At 34.2% G+C, this 14,511-nt stretch overlaps 3 protein-coding genes across 5 annotated transcripts; 1 reads left to right on the top strand and 2 right to left on the bottom strand.

The window, feature by feature from the left end:
- On the top strand, positions 1-6,229 carry APC4 (Transducin/WD40 repeat-like superfamily protein). The gene is made up of 19 exons (XM_079039450.1): positions 1-267; positions 411-522; positions 642-733; positions 883-969; positions 1,057-1,296; positions 1,458-1,538; positions 1,645-1,766; positions 1,889-2,049; positions 2,134-2,234; positions 2,319-2,393; positions 2,462-2,641; positions 3,257-3,345; positions 3,427-3,525; positions 3,681-3,785; positions 4,117-4,255; positions 4,691-4,855; positions 5,254-5,406; positions 5,531-5,612; positions 5,847-6,229. Exons 1-19 carry the CDS (start codon positions 193-195, stop codon positions 5,939-5,941), a joined length of 2,253 nt encoding a protein of 750 aa, XP_078895576.1. The 5' UTR covers positions 1-192; the 3' UTR covers positions 5,942-6,229.
- A 24-nt stretch (positions 6,230-6,253) lies between these two features.
- LOC145102098 (calmodulin-binding protein 60 D-like) lies at positions 6,254-10,971 on the bottom strand. 3 transcript variants are annotated; one of them, XM_079039452.1, is made up of 9 exons: positions 10,904-10,971; positions 10,597-10,760; positions 10,072-10,147; positions 9,447-9,505; positions 8,382-8,875; positions 8,126-8,286; positions 7,827-8,030; positions 7,503-7,740; positions 6,254-7,320 (listed from the first exon to the last, which is right to left on the bottom strand). In XM_079039452.1, the coding sequence occupies exons 2-9, from the start codon at positions 10,683-10,685 to the stop codon at positions 6,761-6,763; spliced, it is 1,881 nt and encodes a 626-aa protein (XP_078895578.1). In that variant the 5' UTR covers positions 10,686-10,760; positions 10,904-10,971; the 3' UTR covers positions 6,254-6,760. The 3 variants fall into 3 exon arrangements, with proteins under 3 accessions (XP_078895578.1, XP_078895579.1, XP_078895577.1); XM_079039453.1 differs by having other exon boundaries at positions 6,254-6,530; positions 6,738-7,320; positions 10,597-10,951; XM_079039451.1 differs by having other exon boundaries at positions 10,597-10,951.
- A 1,056-nt stretch (positions 10,972-12,027) lies between these two features.
- Positions 12,028-14,009, bottom strand: LOC145102101 (ribosomal RNA-processing protein). Its single transcript, XM_079039455.1, has 4 exons — positions 13,798-14,009; positions 12,984-13,089; positions 12,713-12,863; positions 12,028-12,552 (listed from the first exon to the last, which is right to left on the bottom strand). Exons 1-4 carry the CDS (start codon positions 13,914-13,916, stop codon positions 12,299-12,301), a joined length of 630 nt encoding a protein of 209 aa, XP_078895581.1. The 5' UTR covers positions 13,917-14,009; the 3' UTR covers positions 12,028-12,298.
- Positions 14,010-14,511: the final 502 nt, after the last annotated feature.

Raw genomic sequence — 14,511 nt, 5'->3', positions numbered from 1 at the left:
ATTTGTTCAATAACAAGCAACAACCATTGAAATCCCCAAATCCCGCCCTATTCTTAAACCCACACTCGCAAGCTTCCACTCAAAAATTTGCAGCGCGCAAACACATACTAATCATAGACTCTACAAAGATCGGGAAAAAAAACTCATACCAGGAGTGCCAAATCCATCGATCGTTAAACACCATTAATCAATATGGAAACAGATGAAGAAGAAGTTTCAAGAATTGTTCCTTTCCAGCTTCAATTCGACAAGCCAGTAGCGTCCCAGGTTTGAAAAATCCCTACCCTTTAACCCTTTTCAAATCTGTATAAACCAATGCTGTGTGTGGATAGTGTGTAGAAAATGATTCCTTCTAAAGATTTTAGCACTTGTTTTCCTTAATCTAAAGAAATAATATTCAAATTGTGAAGATCAAAATAGCTGAATGGAACCCAGAGAAAGATTTGCTGGCTATGGTTACTGAGGATTCAAAGATTTTGCTGCATCGTTTTAATTGGCAGAGGCTATGGACTATCTCCCCAGGTCACCTTCACCTCTCTAGTTCTTTTATTTGTGAAAAGAGAACCAATATTTGATTACTGCATATGTTTATACCAATCTTGTAGCTATTTTGACAAAGAAAATCCTTAATTCTTTTACAGGAAGATGCATAACATCTTTATGTTGGCGTCCTGATGGTAAAGCAATAGCTGTTGGGCTTCAAGATGGGACTATTTCATTGCATGATGTCGAAGTGAGTTCTTCTGCTTAACCTCATAAATAAGCTTCAACAATCTTAAAATTATCATCTCACTATAAAGTTTATCCAAGTAATTAGTCTTAATTGTTACCTTGAATCTTGAATCTTGAGTTTATGACATATATACATATTGTATTAAGCAGAATGGGAAGCTGTTAAGAAGTATGAAATCTCACACTGTTGCTGTTGTATGCCTCAATTGGGAGGATGATGGAGGTGGAGAGATATCAGTATGATTTCTCCTTATATTTTAGACTTTTTTCGAATAATCTTTTGGAAAACATCTCTTTTATGGTTTTTAAATGCTTGTTGTTCAGGATGACAAATTTCATACCTCAAAATATGAAGATAGAACCTCTCGTTTCTTTCCTCCTCCTCCAAGAGCTCCTAGGGCACCTGGACTTGTTCCTGGAGAAACCGGTTTCATGGATGAAAGTGAAAATTTATCACAAGAGTTATCAAATTCCTCACATCAACGTTTCAACATTCTTTGTAGTGCAGACAAAGATGGAATCATAAACTTTAGTATCTTTGGAATATTTCCAATCGGGAAAATTGTAAGCCTGTTTTCATACATCTGATACCATTTTCCTTATTTGTCATTTTGTGGGCCCCATTTTATTTTCTCCTCAAGGACCCACAGAATAAAAATGGTAAACAATGACAATTGTATCTTGGTTTATTGGCTTACATGATTCTCTTTTTTATTGGGTTGCAGGATATCCATGATTTTTCTGTTACTTTTCCACTTGAAAAGGAGCATGTTGATTGCAAACTGCTCAATGCTTCAATCTGTAAGGTAAAGGATGTCAATGGGACAAAAAATGAAATATTTTTTGTCTCAACAAAAAGGGTGGAACAACTTATAGCCAAATTAAAAGTTTATAAAATGGTCTTGTTGACAGGTGGCATTGTCCAAAGATCTTTGTCATTTGACAGTACTATGTTCTGGGGAGCTTCAAGTTCCAAGGCATGATTTGCATGGTTTCCATTGCTTAACACTCGATACCTCAATATTCTTTAAAAGGTTACTTTCAAATTTACCGATTTACTTATCATTATACTACAAAAAACGCATATACTAAGAAGCATCTTAGTGATTTATAAACCAGAAACTATTCATATGACACTGATTCTTAATTGTTGTAGGAGAAATGAGCTTCACCAAGTTGCTCAACAAGCTTCAAACATTGAGGATTTAACAGAAGTCATTAGAGCCTCATTGTCTGTCATGTCTAAGCAATGGTCTGATGCAATGCACACATTTCATGACAAATTTGATTCCCTCTCTAATCTCATTCATGACCATGGTAACTACTAACAACCCTGAAATCAATCACAGTTGACAATTCCATTCTGATGATTGTTGACTTTTTCTTGCTTATCAAACACAGGATTGGACTCAACCCCACAAGAGGAGTTTCTTAGCCTTTTAGGTGGGGCCCGCACCAGTCCAGCTGTTCACCAATTTCTATTGACTTCACTTGGTGAAGCGGTATATCAATCTTTACTTCATTTTATCCATTACAAAAAAAAAAATGGGATAAAGGTTTCATTGATGAAAGGTTATTATTATCAGGGTCTTAAGCGGATAATGAAGTTGGTTTGTGGGGCTGGAAAGGATCTTCAGGTTATTGTTCTTGAACATTTACAGGTAAGAATAAGATTGAGATTGTTTAAAGTTTGTAGTTGAATTTTGAAGAAGAATCTTTTGGTGTTCAGCCTGCTGCAGAGATGATTGGATTTAGATTAGGGGAATTAAGAGGACTTTCTAAGTGGCGTTCACGTTATAAAAGTGTTGGTTTGGATGAAAGTTTAATAGATAATGCAACTGAGAAGGCTGGTATACTGTTGATACAAGTTGAAAGGTTTATGAGGGTTTTGGCCTCTTCTGTACAACAGGTGCTTATTACTTTTTGAGATATTCTTCTTTTCATTTCTTGTATAGTAAATGACCATTTTGCCCTTATGTCTTAGAGTTTAAGGACATGTTTCCTTTTTATCTCATAATGGATAAAGTGTTATATGCATACATGATGTTTGTTTGGAAAAAATGTTGTATGAACAAAGACTGTCTCTTTGTTGGATGAATGAGAACCATTTGAATGAGAGTAAATGACCATTTAGTCCTTATGTCTAGAGAGTTTGTAAATCTTCATGTTCAGGTATACAAACAAGAACTGATAGGGAGTTCGGTGTTCGCTTATCCATTTTGCTTCATACTTTCCTAAAGCTAATATTATTAATCGAAATCCACAAGATTCTCTTAATGTCACTATTGAAGATTTGAAGGGCATTTTATAAACTTTCCCAAAACTATAGGTCAAGTCAAATGCTTTGATTATAATGAGACAGTTTGAGCAACAGTAGTAAAAGGGTGAATTGGGAAAATTGCAAGATACTTTACTCTTTTTACCAATATAGACAACATAATTTTTTTACTGATAGTAGCAATATGTAACCCATAATTTGCATTACAAAGGAAAGCAATTAAGTGCTGATATTTTTTTGATGCAGTTTTCAAACTTCTTCAATTGGCTTCACAAATGTGTGAAAATGTTAACATCAGAACCAAGCGATCAGCACCAGATTCTTGCATTCAATTGGTTGTTCTTTTTAGTTCTCTTTTGTTTCTTATAGTTATATTCAAGATTTTATGATGGCTAAATACCTCTTTGTTTTTTCAGTGAACTGGTTATTTTGTTCTTGAAGTATTTATATGATCAAGATCCAGTAAAACGGTTGCTCGAATCAACAGAAATTGATCACAGTATTGAAGTTGACTTGTAAGTAACTTACCCATGTAAACTTGGAAGACATTTTAATCAAGATTTAATCTTTTTTACACACCCACATGTGATTTTGGTCCAGAACATGCTTAATTTCTCAAAGTTCTTATATGTGAAATTATATATACGTTTCTTAAACCTTGATTCTTCAGGGAGACAATGGAAAGAGTACAAGAGTTGGCTCATTTTGGGGGTTTCACAGATTTAGATTACTTGCGAAGAACTTTAGCAAAAGAGTTTCAACAAATGGAATCTTGGTATGCTTTCTTTCTCTGCTCAATATTATATATGTATGCTTGAAATCAAACAAACTAATTTTCAGGTATGAATATGTTGTGTCTTAAGGGTATGACAAGTTGCTTATTGATTTTGAATGTGAAAAAAGCTTTTTAGAATTGAAAAAACTTCAAGTTAACTGCTTGTAAGTTGTAACCAATATATACAAATTTTGTAGTCCATTTTGATTTTCTGATACTTGCTAATCCCTTTTTTCTGTTAAAAATGGCACCCGAATCGAAAATGTTGCTAAACAAGTACAACACCTCACTTTTCAAATGATATCCTAAAGTAATGACTCAATCACTGCAGTTTCAAAGAGGCCTTCCAGATGCCTTTCACTACAATTTCCAAAAAGATCCTCTGCCAAAACTTGTTGCCATTGTTTCCTGTTGAATCTTTGCCAAAATCTGCATTGTCCACTGTTCCAACATCCATTTCATTTTACAAGGTAGGTATCTTTTGGCTAATTATTCAGGTTCTTAAGGCCCTGTTTGTGAGACTGATGTTTTTCCCCACCCAAAAAAGGTAGAACAAAATGGTACAAGACTCACTCTCAATCTCTCGTCTGTACAAAAGACATAAATGCCCTTCTCATCCTCATCATCAAAAGAGAGGTTGTCCAGTCCAATCCAATCCCATTTACACATGATGCCACTAGACCAGCTGGATAAGAATAAGGATGAGAAGGGCATTCATGTCTTTTACACATACGAGAGATCTAGAGTGAGTCTTGTACTACCATGTGTAATGATAAGGGGACCTAATACTCTAATAGACGATTATGCCCCTGTAAGGCAATCATTATCAGTAGCTTTTGGAGCCCACATATCATAGAAAAAAGGTCCATTTTGTTGCTACTGATTTGCTGTTTGATTGTATGCAGGAACAACAGAGCTTTGTTGATTATGTATCTTTTAGATTACCCAATGAGCCTTCATCTGACCTTGCAAATTGCATAGTTGTTACAAGGTGTTTAATGCATGACTTAGAAGCTGTCTTGTTATGTGTTCCTGATGACTATCAATGCGTTGATTTGTCTCTATATAAGGTGATTCATTGGCACTCTGCTTAACTTTTAATGGTAGCAACAGGGTTTTTTTTTATCCCAAAGTGCTTTCATTTGTTTGTGCATTATAGCATCCTACTTCAGTTTCTTTATATCATAGAATTTTACTTTCAATCTCTTTCTTAAATGCACTAAACTTTGAAAGTTCTATGCAGTTATGGTATTATACTTTGAAAATCTACCTCATTATAGCAGAAAAATTGCTATAATTGGTAGATGTTTTAAAGTACAATGGTGTAATAGGAAGAAATGAAAATAGGATGCTATAATAAATTTAAAAAAAAAAAAATCAACAGAAGTATGCTGCCATTTCTTGCATATTGAACTCCATAGAAAACACAAGACAAGTTACTTTCTCAACAATCTGCCGCTGATAACAGGAATGCCAACTTGTTCTGCTATTAAACGGGCCATCTTCCGTTTCTGAAAGCTCTGAAAAGGCTTGTATGATGATTGTGCAAGCAGATGATCTTCCATTTGTATCTATACCAACTTCTACAACATCAACCCCTTGGAAATTGCAACAACTTAAGGTACAAGTTTCAACCATATCATGTAATAGCATTTTCCATTCCCTTTTCATCTCAAGCTAAAAACACTTCAGATTTTCATTTTTTGGGTCCCACTTGTACTTACTGATATGATGTTTCACTACAGGACTCGATTGTGTATCTGCACATGGATAGTTTCAAAGTACGAGGAATTCCTCACTCTGTCATTGCTCCTCTAGCAGTTAGTGGTAAGTACCTCTAAAAAAAATGTTTTTAATTTTTTGTCTCACTAAAAAGGTGGAATAGGGACATGTTCTTGATCCCTTGTGTGTGGAAAATACATAAATGCCCTCATCTTCATCATGGAAAATGCCTACAAACATAGTCTTAAAGGACAAGAGATAATTAGATACATCATTGTTGTAAAGCTATACTTTTTTTTTTTTAATGTTTTGATCTTTGTTTCATGATTATATCTTCAGCATCTAGAGGCGTTGCATGTGTGTTTGCTGCAAGAAAGCGTGCTCTAGTTTACATTCTAGATGAGGATGAAGATGAAATTTCAGATGCAGAATAGCTTCGTTTTCTTGTCCATTTATCTATTTTTTTTTTTCCCTTTTTCATATTCATTGTATTTGCTAACTTAAACCTTTTCTTGTATATGATGGGTTTGATTTTCATATCCATCTTTAGTTTCAAGATCATAGAATATTAGCTTTCAGTTTGTAGTAAATTCTTAGGATCTTTGAAGCCCTAAGCCAACATTTTCTTCTTATAATTGCATGTAATGGGTTTGAATCATGTAAAGGATTTTCCAACCTTATACTAATATAAACAAATGGAAAAGCATCATCATTTTGAATCATGTTGTCTAAGTTGACTCCAAAAATGCAGAAAGAGGAACAAAGGTTGTCACTATTATTAAAAATTGTATCATAGCATACACCAGAAAGTTGTTATGTCACATTTTAACAACACAACACAACACAATTAAAAAAAAAACATCAAACAAATCACTGTATAACTGAAATTACACCCTTTCTTCCATTCCAAAAGCTCAGCTTTTCTGAGCTTCCAAAAGTCATCTCAAGCACAATCCCCACCTTCCATCATGATCTTTGCCAAATCAATCCAACGGTTGACAAGAATCACTAACAAAACCTACCCTGTGATTATATAATAATACAACAAACATCATATTCCTAAAGTCCAAGTTGAAGATTTCTTGATTGTTGTTGCCTTCAATCATGTCAAAAACAAGTGAAAAGCTTGCAACACTTGTGAGGTCAAAGTTGTGTATAGTTTTTGCTCTATAAACCTGATACCACTTGAATCTTTGATATTTAAGCAAAAACAAAGTGGGGGTGGGTTACCTTAAACAAAAAGGAAATCCCAATTACGGGTCTTCCAATTCAACTATTTGTGCCCTTCTTTCAGCCGCCTGTTTCCTTATAAAGATTCCCCATCTCAAAGCAGCCTTAAGTTTAAGCCACCCCACCACTGCTTTCCCAGAAGTACGTGTTTTATCCACATCAAATCCATACCCAAAATTTGAAGGTGTATTAGGCACATAACCCGATGAATATGGATAATAGCTTTCATTAACATGGCTACCACCGGAGGTTTGACCATGGCCACCAGGGGTTTGACCACTACCCATGTTGAACAACCGAAGCAGATGCTGCATATCTTCGTTTTCAAGCATTTCGTGACTTCTCATGCGGATTTCTTCTTCAGGAAAGTAGTCATCTAATCCTCTAAATGAAGAACTCAAATTCAATGTGTTAGTGGGTCCCGAAAGGAATCCAGGGGTGGATGGTTGTGTTAATCCAAGGGCCAGGATGTTGTTATCATTCCTGGGAGGGTGTTGAGAGCTGTTGATCAAAGTGAATGAGGAGGAATCGAATTGAGTAGGTGCATTGAGATTCATGTTGTGTGAAGTAGTACCATCATAACCTATAAAAGAAAACATCCATTACTCGAGGGTATTTTAGTCATTTAAACTAATAGGCTTGGAAAATGTAAACCAAAACAAGGTGGTCTCTTTTTTGACTTAATGGGAACATGAGTTCTAGACAAATCATTTGTTATTCAGCATCACATATGATTATAAGCACAAGGGTAAAATGGTCATTTACCTCCAGTGGTGACGCCTGGATTGAGAGCAGGTTGTTGTTGTTGTTGTTGAGGGGCTGGAGGGGGTAGAGTGAGTTGTTGATGGTCAAACGAGTTTGAATAGCTTTGTTGACCGATTCCCATATCGATTTGTGGAGCTGCTGTTTTTTCCTGATGAGCCCCTAAAAATGATTTTCCATCATATTCCACCACATGCATCCAGTTATCATATGCCTTCTTCATCAATGTATCTACAAACACCTGAATAAATACAAACAAAGTCACAATTGGCTCTCAAGATCTCAATTTTTTTTCCAACAATTAAATTTTTAGGGTATTTCACTAACCTTTTGATCATCGGAAAGGGCATCTGTTGCATAGTAATGTCCAGCAGCAACTAAGCCACTTAATTCATAGATATGGTTGAAAACAACACCAACATTTCTCACATCATCTGAATAATAAACATACAGTTTGTGACTCAAAATACAAGTCTTTGCATGCTCCACAAGAACATCCCACATTTTATTCGACATGCCACTCCCAAGAACCTACAACCAATTCCAACATACCACAATTTAATAAAACCATCCATAAACCCTTTTAATAATATATATAATTGAAATGCAAAAGACGCAAATCTTACATTTCTTAGCTTCTTTGGATCTCTCACTACAAGGCGAAGAAAATCTTCTACACTAAATATTCCTGCTTTATTAAGCTTCTTGTGAAATGATCCATCTTTACCAATCTTTTCCAATCTCCAAACCTCATCATTTAGGGCAGGTGGATAATGCTTCTTGTACACTGTAAAGCCAAAAGTCAAGAAAAAAACAACAATGTAAATGTGAGTAAATGACTGTTTTACCCTTGTTCTTTTATCAAATTTAAAACAAACTTACATTCTCCTCGATGGTCTTTAACAGTGAAGGCATCTGTTTTTGCCTCACGAACACGAATCCCCTCACTATATCCTGAGGAAACTTTAAGCCCAAGTCTAAACTTTCTACTCCTTATCCAACTAGAATTGTCTGTAAAACTCAATTCGCCTAATGTCCCCACACCTTCTTTCAACACCACTTGTAATTCTCCAGATAAAAGTGGTCGTTTTCCTTCTCTTTCTTTTACCATATGAGTTTCAAATTCTTCTTGACTCCATCCTTCTTCATCTTCATTGTTGAAATCACCTTCAAGCACCACCACATCTAGTTTGACTGATGATTCGGGACCCGATGTCACCAAATGACCTGTGTTGGCATCAATCAAGACTACATGGATTGCAGCACCTCTTTCCCCTTCTACTTTTCCACCAGTGAAAAGAGGGAGGGATAGTTTGGACCTAAATTGTAGTTGCAAGTCTCTTCCATCGGGACCTTCTATTCTCTTTGGTGAAACCCTGGATAGATTTTTAAAGAATCTTTAGCAAAGAGTAATCTTTTCTATGAAAGCTGTAGTCTTTGAGATGATTGACTATTTATCAAATATCTAAAAGACTTGTCCATTGAAAGTTGAAACAATTTTAAATGCAAGAAGTAGGAGTAGTGTACAGTGCTTTTAAAGAGAAAATGAATGAAAGTACAGTGTTTGTAATAGAAAGAAATGAACGTAGGATGCTATAATACACAAATAAGGGTGTTGTTATTTCTTGCATCTAGCCTTAAAGAACAATTAAAGAATCTTGTGAACCCAAATCAATGTAATCATTTTGTTTGTAATGATAAATGGTTAAATGTTTGTTTATGCAACATTGTGAACTGGTTTCCTTAATACTTATGATGTGACACTGGTTAAATGGTTATTTATTCAACAATGTTCCACTTTCTTTTATCAATTTATGCAACTGACACGAATTATGTAAACACTAAACACATTTTGGTCATCAAATAAAGAAAAGGTTTTACTTTTACATATAAAGGTGCTTCATATGATATGACTAAGGATTGTTAAGTAACTAGGAAATCTTGTACCTTCCATTAAGTTTTGATGGGCCCAACTTTGCCAAGGCACGCTCAACTTCTTCACTAACCTGTTTAATCAGTAAAACCAATGGTGTAAGTGGTATATATGAAATATCTCAAATTATGCTTCTATAAATATAATGCAAGAAACATTAGAAACAAGTTCAATAGTTTTTCTTTCTTGCTTTTTTTAGGATGGCAACGTCTAGTTTTCAGAAAACTTTTAAGCTAAAATACTTGCAAAAAGTCTTTATCAAGCATTCAAGCCCACAAGACTTTTCATATATGAAAACTAGATATTAATTTCAATCATTTCTTTAATCAAAGGGTACTTAAAACATGAATTATAGTCAAATTTATACTTTTCATAATATAAGGGTAAAGATTTTAAAATCAGTTTTGTACTATTATAAGTCTGTTTAGTGTCCTTATCAGTTGTTTTTGGTGCTCAAATTCATAGTATACTTTAATAACATAATAAAGAATTAAGAACTCATGCATTCAATACAACCCAGTCTGTTAGTTGATTCACTTGATTGATTAACTAACAAGATTTCATATAACAAACAGAAAAAATAAAATAAAATTACTATCCAGATACTTATGATATCTCACTAGGGATTTTAGATCTTACAACTCTTCGAAGAATCGGCTCCAATGATGAACAAAGTTTCTGCAAACTATCGACCTTTAAAGCTTCAACAATAACACTGCATAATAAAAATTCCCTTGAACATTTACATAAAATATACTACAAGTATTCCAAAAGACACCAATTAAAATGTAACAATGTTAATTGTTTTCTCTTCTCATTACTACACTCTAGTTCCTCGTATAAGAGTAACAAATTGGAAGTTCGATGATAATATTGATGATTGGCGTTGACTTATTCATGAATATCATAAATAGACTCAGGAGATTATGCAGACGAAAAAACCCTAGCTCAATCCTTGCATATAAGACATTAATTGCCCAGAAAACAACAAAAAGAACAAAATCCACTACCAAACATCAGTGACTTAGACCAAAATCAGCACAATAGTTGAACAATTAACATGATTTTTTGCCAGAAAATAAATAATGACAAAACCCACTTCATATATTGACAAATAATTTGCAAAATTTACAAAAATATATATAAATAATTCAGCGAAAATACCTAGCGAGAGCTGGTCTCTTCTTATCGGGTTGACCCTCTTCGCTACTACTAGGATCTAATCCCCTTTTCTCCATGAACTTTTTTTGCATTTTCTCGGTTCAAAAACACGAACCCTCGTTCAGATCTGATCTGATCTAATTCTTATTGATCTTCACAAAAACACACTAGAAATTGAAAAATTAAAAAGGGGTTTTTAGGGCTCAATAGGGAATCCAATTAAAGGATGAAAAGATTAAAGACAAACAAGAAAGCGGGAAAATTAAAAGGAAAATTTACGCCTTGGTATGCTTTTGTTTTGGGAAATTACCAAGAACTTTCAGGTCAGAATCTGGGAACCTTCTCTTTTTAGTCTCATAAATATTTATTCCATTAAAAGATAAAGGGTCTTCCATTGTGGTGGCTGGATAAGTTGCCTATCTACCCACTGAGATTTCTAAAGTTTCACAAACAACCCCTTTTGATTAAGATTATGTCATCTATGCTCTTCTTTCTTAAAAAGTTGACTAATTCTTTCTTAGAAGTGAATTTTTAATATTATTATTTCTCAAATCATGAAAGATATAATTAAAAAGAGTAAGTCAACCATAGTTAGTACAAAATTTTAACAGTAGTTATGAAAATTATCAGATTAAGTAATGTATAACTTTATTTGTTATTTTAAGGTAAGGAAAAGATAAAATTTGAGATTACTAATTAGCATATTATGTAAGAAACAAACTTAAATAATACAATGGTTTCATGGATTACACTTTTACATAACAATATCAAAATTTGTGAACCTTTTAGTCATGATCTTTTTGTATCTTCATAAAAACGTGTTAGCAAATATGTATTTATAAACCAAGATACGTTTAACATATAAATTTTTATTAATCTCTTTGATATACCATGAAAATGTTTACTATTATTAGGTTACATTGAAGTCGAATTAATTAAAATGAAAGGATCTGTTGTGAAATAAATCCAAAATCTGTAGATTTAGGGTTCTAATTAGATAAGTGTATAATAAACTATCATGTAAATCTAACTATGGTTATATGCACAATATAAGTTAAATGTCAATCTCTCATTCAGAGATATAACCAAAAGGATTTAGATGTTTAATCAAACACTTAATTTACAAATGGTTGATTAGATTATATATAAAAAAGCACCTCAAAATAAATAAAAAGAATACAAGTGGGGCTTAAATGTAAATTATCTAAATCCCAATAATACAAATCCAATGTATCTACCTGGCCACATCATTTTTTTTTTATCACGACTTTCTTCGCTGGATATGGTCCTTGACATTTTTTGACTTTTTGCAGTCCACTGAATCTGATTAATTGCAACGTACAATCACTAATACACATAGTACAAACCTCTATAACACACACCCCAAAAGAAAGTATACCCACAAAGGGGAAAGCAGTTGCAAAAAAAAAAAAGTAAAAAAAACCACTCTACCAACCAACTTTTTATATGATGTACATCATGCATAGATGATTGTTCTTTAACATCTGATGACCAATCCACATACATGTGTTACAACTTAAGTAGATCTGATTTATATCTCCTTCCACATTGCAGTGTGAGTAACATAAACAATAGCAAAAGAATGCACATCTTGTACACAGTGCATAAAAAGTTGTACTTGTCAGAAAGAACAAAAATAAATTAACAACCATTTCAGGGTTTACATACGAGAATTTTGCATATACTAACGTCTCTTTTCAACCTTCTTACCCTTTCTTTTATCTCTTTTGGTTTGAGTCTTGGGACGTGATCTTTTTTTCTCAACTCTCTTCATCGGCTTCTTCTTGATCACTGGCAAATTCACCTTCTTTTCGGACCCTAGGGGCAATTTGGGTATTTCACCAGCTACTAGGTTTCCATTCAAAGCGTCGTCTTCTCGAGAGATCTCACTCGTTGTCACCATGACCTTCACACTACCAGTGTCATACACTTTTGTTCCTATGGTCAAACAGAAAGAAAGAAAGAAAGAATTAGAATCAACCAATGTAAATGACTATTATGTCCCTGATTATACTAATTTAGTAGTGAAACAATTTCAAGAATCATATCTTAATTAACTTCAAAATGCCAATAAATTCTTGAAAATTTGTTTATGTACCAGAAACTGATGTTAGATGTTCATCATCATCATCTTCTTCTTCATCTTCTTCGTCTGCTTCAGCTTCTTTGACTTCACCATTTTCATTAGCTTCACCATCTTGACCAGGTGGAGCTCCACTATATATAACATACTCTCTTTCTAGTTTTCTCTGCCAACAAAATGAGAAAAAAAAAATGAAAACTATTAATGAATGAATAAGACTGTTTCTTTTTTGGACTGAATGAAGTGTCTGAATGTGAGTAAATAAATGAACATATGGAGGAATTACCTTTTTGCGGAGCTCAATACGCTTGCGTCTTAAAGCTTCTTGTTGTTGACTTTGAGCTTCTTTTCTCCTCTTCTTCTTTCTCTTGTGAAACCCAGTCACAAAATCACTATAAACCCAAATACAAATTAGAGATGGGAGTAGATAAAACATGCTAAAACAATTTGAACCCAATAAGTTTAAGTGTCTTATTTTAAGCATTGTTTAGATCAATTAGTGGTCACTATATCTCAATCAATCTCTATTCATTGCCACATAACATTATCCATTATGCATCTATCACGGATTAAAAAATTTCAAGACAAAGTTTTATGATTCACAAGGAATGAGAATGACTGTGTAAAAAAACTTTGCCCCTTGTCACTTTCTTAAAAGGTTTTTCATCAGTTAAAAGCTTCAAGCCAAAGCTCTATAATTTACAATTGTAAGTGTGTGAAAAAACTTGACATTGGCAGTTTGGTACGTCAAGATAGATTACCCATTAATGCAACTTTGATTCATAGCCTCAAATTGGTGATGCATATATCAAATTCAACCACAAACTGAACACAAAAAGTGCAGGGTCGATGTTTGTAACGAGCTAGGGATCATCCAGAATGCGTAAACTCAAATCATATAGAATAGTAACAACTAAAAACTTCAACTCAAAACAGCATGAACAAGTTCCTCAAATTTCTATCATATAATCCTTCGACTTTAAACTAGAGAGAGACACTTTGAATCTGAAGAAACTCTTCTGATTTCTAGGTCGAAGTGCGGCTGAACAGAGGGGGATTTAGACGAAAGAAGGGTTAACTAGTGAGGAATTAATGAATACCTGAGGTCCTTTTCATTGAAGGAAACAGAAAGCGCTTTGTTCTTGAGAGATCTCTTCTTGATATGGCGAGCTTGTACCACTTGTTGTTGCGACTGCAAAGCGTCCCCCTCCTCCTCCATCTCCGTCGTCTCTTAACTCCCTGTTTGTCTAAACAGCACCCGCCGCCGGAGAATATATGGTAAAACCCTTGGAAACTGAAAAGGCTTTTGTGTGTTTGTGTTGTGCCCTTCTAGTATTGTACTAATTGCATACATTGTGGTACATTGAATCCCAATATTGATTAATAACAAAATAATAAATAATAATAGGGAAATCTGCGAAAAAGTCTCAAAATTTTGCCTTAATTTATGATTTAGTCCTAAATTAAATTTTACTTATAAAAAATGACAGATTACCGGCTAATACACTCAGTTTGGCCCTAAGAACCGGTAATCCTTATAAGAGCCGGTTACCCCAACTCATTGACCTTCCATTAAACACCCCGTCATCAACTCCTCCTCTGTAAAAACCCCTTCTTACCCTCCATCGAAGCAAAATGGCATCTTCAAGCTCAGTGGGAAGTAGGAGCAATATCCGATCACGAAGGCAAGCATTAAGAGCAACATGCTTTTGTGAAGACCCCGTTAGTAAGTGGACATCATGGAGGCCAACAAACCCTGACAGGAAGTTCATCGACTGCCCTAATTTCCGGGTAAGTATCCCTTAAACCTCTTT

This window comes from Lactuca serriola, chromosome 4 (assembly GCF_051521515.1).
Source record: "Lactuca serriola cultivar US96UC23 chromosome 4, Lser_US96UC23_V15, whole genome shotgun sequence".
Classification (NCBI taxonomy): Eukaryota; Viridiplantae; Streptophyta; class Magnoliopsida; order Asterales; family Asteraceae; genus Lactuca; species Lactuca serriola.
Note: the sequence above shows the minus strand (reverse complement) of the source record. Positions and strands in the feature narration are given on the sequence as shown.

Bases quoted from the DNA above. Each gene is read 5' to 3' on its own strand.
- LOC145102098 (XM_079039452.1), bottom strand. From the start codon at position 10,685: ATGCAAAAAAAGTTCATGGAGAAAAGGGGATTAGATCCTAGTAGTAGC. The intron at 8,287-8,381 runs GTAAGTTTGTTT...TTGGCTTTACAG, and splicing joins TAAAGACCATCGAGGAGAAT to TGTACAAGAAGCATTATCCA. The intron at 7,741-7,826 runs GTTAGTGAAATA...GTATTTATTCAG, and splicing joins CCCTTTCCGATGATCAAAAG to GTGTTTGTAGATACATTGAT.
- APC4 (XM_079039450.1), top strand. From the start codon at position 193: ATGGAAACAGATGAAGAAGAAGTTTCAAGAATTGTTCCTTTCCAGCTT. The intron at 1,767-1,888 runs GTTACTTTCAAA...TAATTGTTGTAG, and splicing joins ACCTCAATATTCTTTAAAAG to GAGAAATGAGCTTCACCAAG. The intron at 4,856-5,253 runs GTGATTCATTGG...CGCTGATAACAG, and splicing joins TTGATTTGTCTCTATATAAG to GAATGCCAACTTGTTCTGCT.
- LOC145102101 (XM_079039455.1), bottom strand. From the start codon at position 13,916: ATGGAGGAGGAGGGGGACGCTTTGCAGTCGCAACAACAAGTGGTACAA. The intron at 13,090-13,797 runs GTATTCATTAAT...TTGGGTTTATAG, and splicing joins TTCAATGAAAAGGACCTCAG to TGATTTTGTGACTGGGTTTC. The intron at 12,864-12,983 runs GTAATTCCTCCA...TTTTGTTGGCAG, and splicing joins GTATTGAGCTCCGCAAAAAG to AGAAAACTAGAAAGAGAGTA.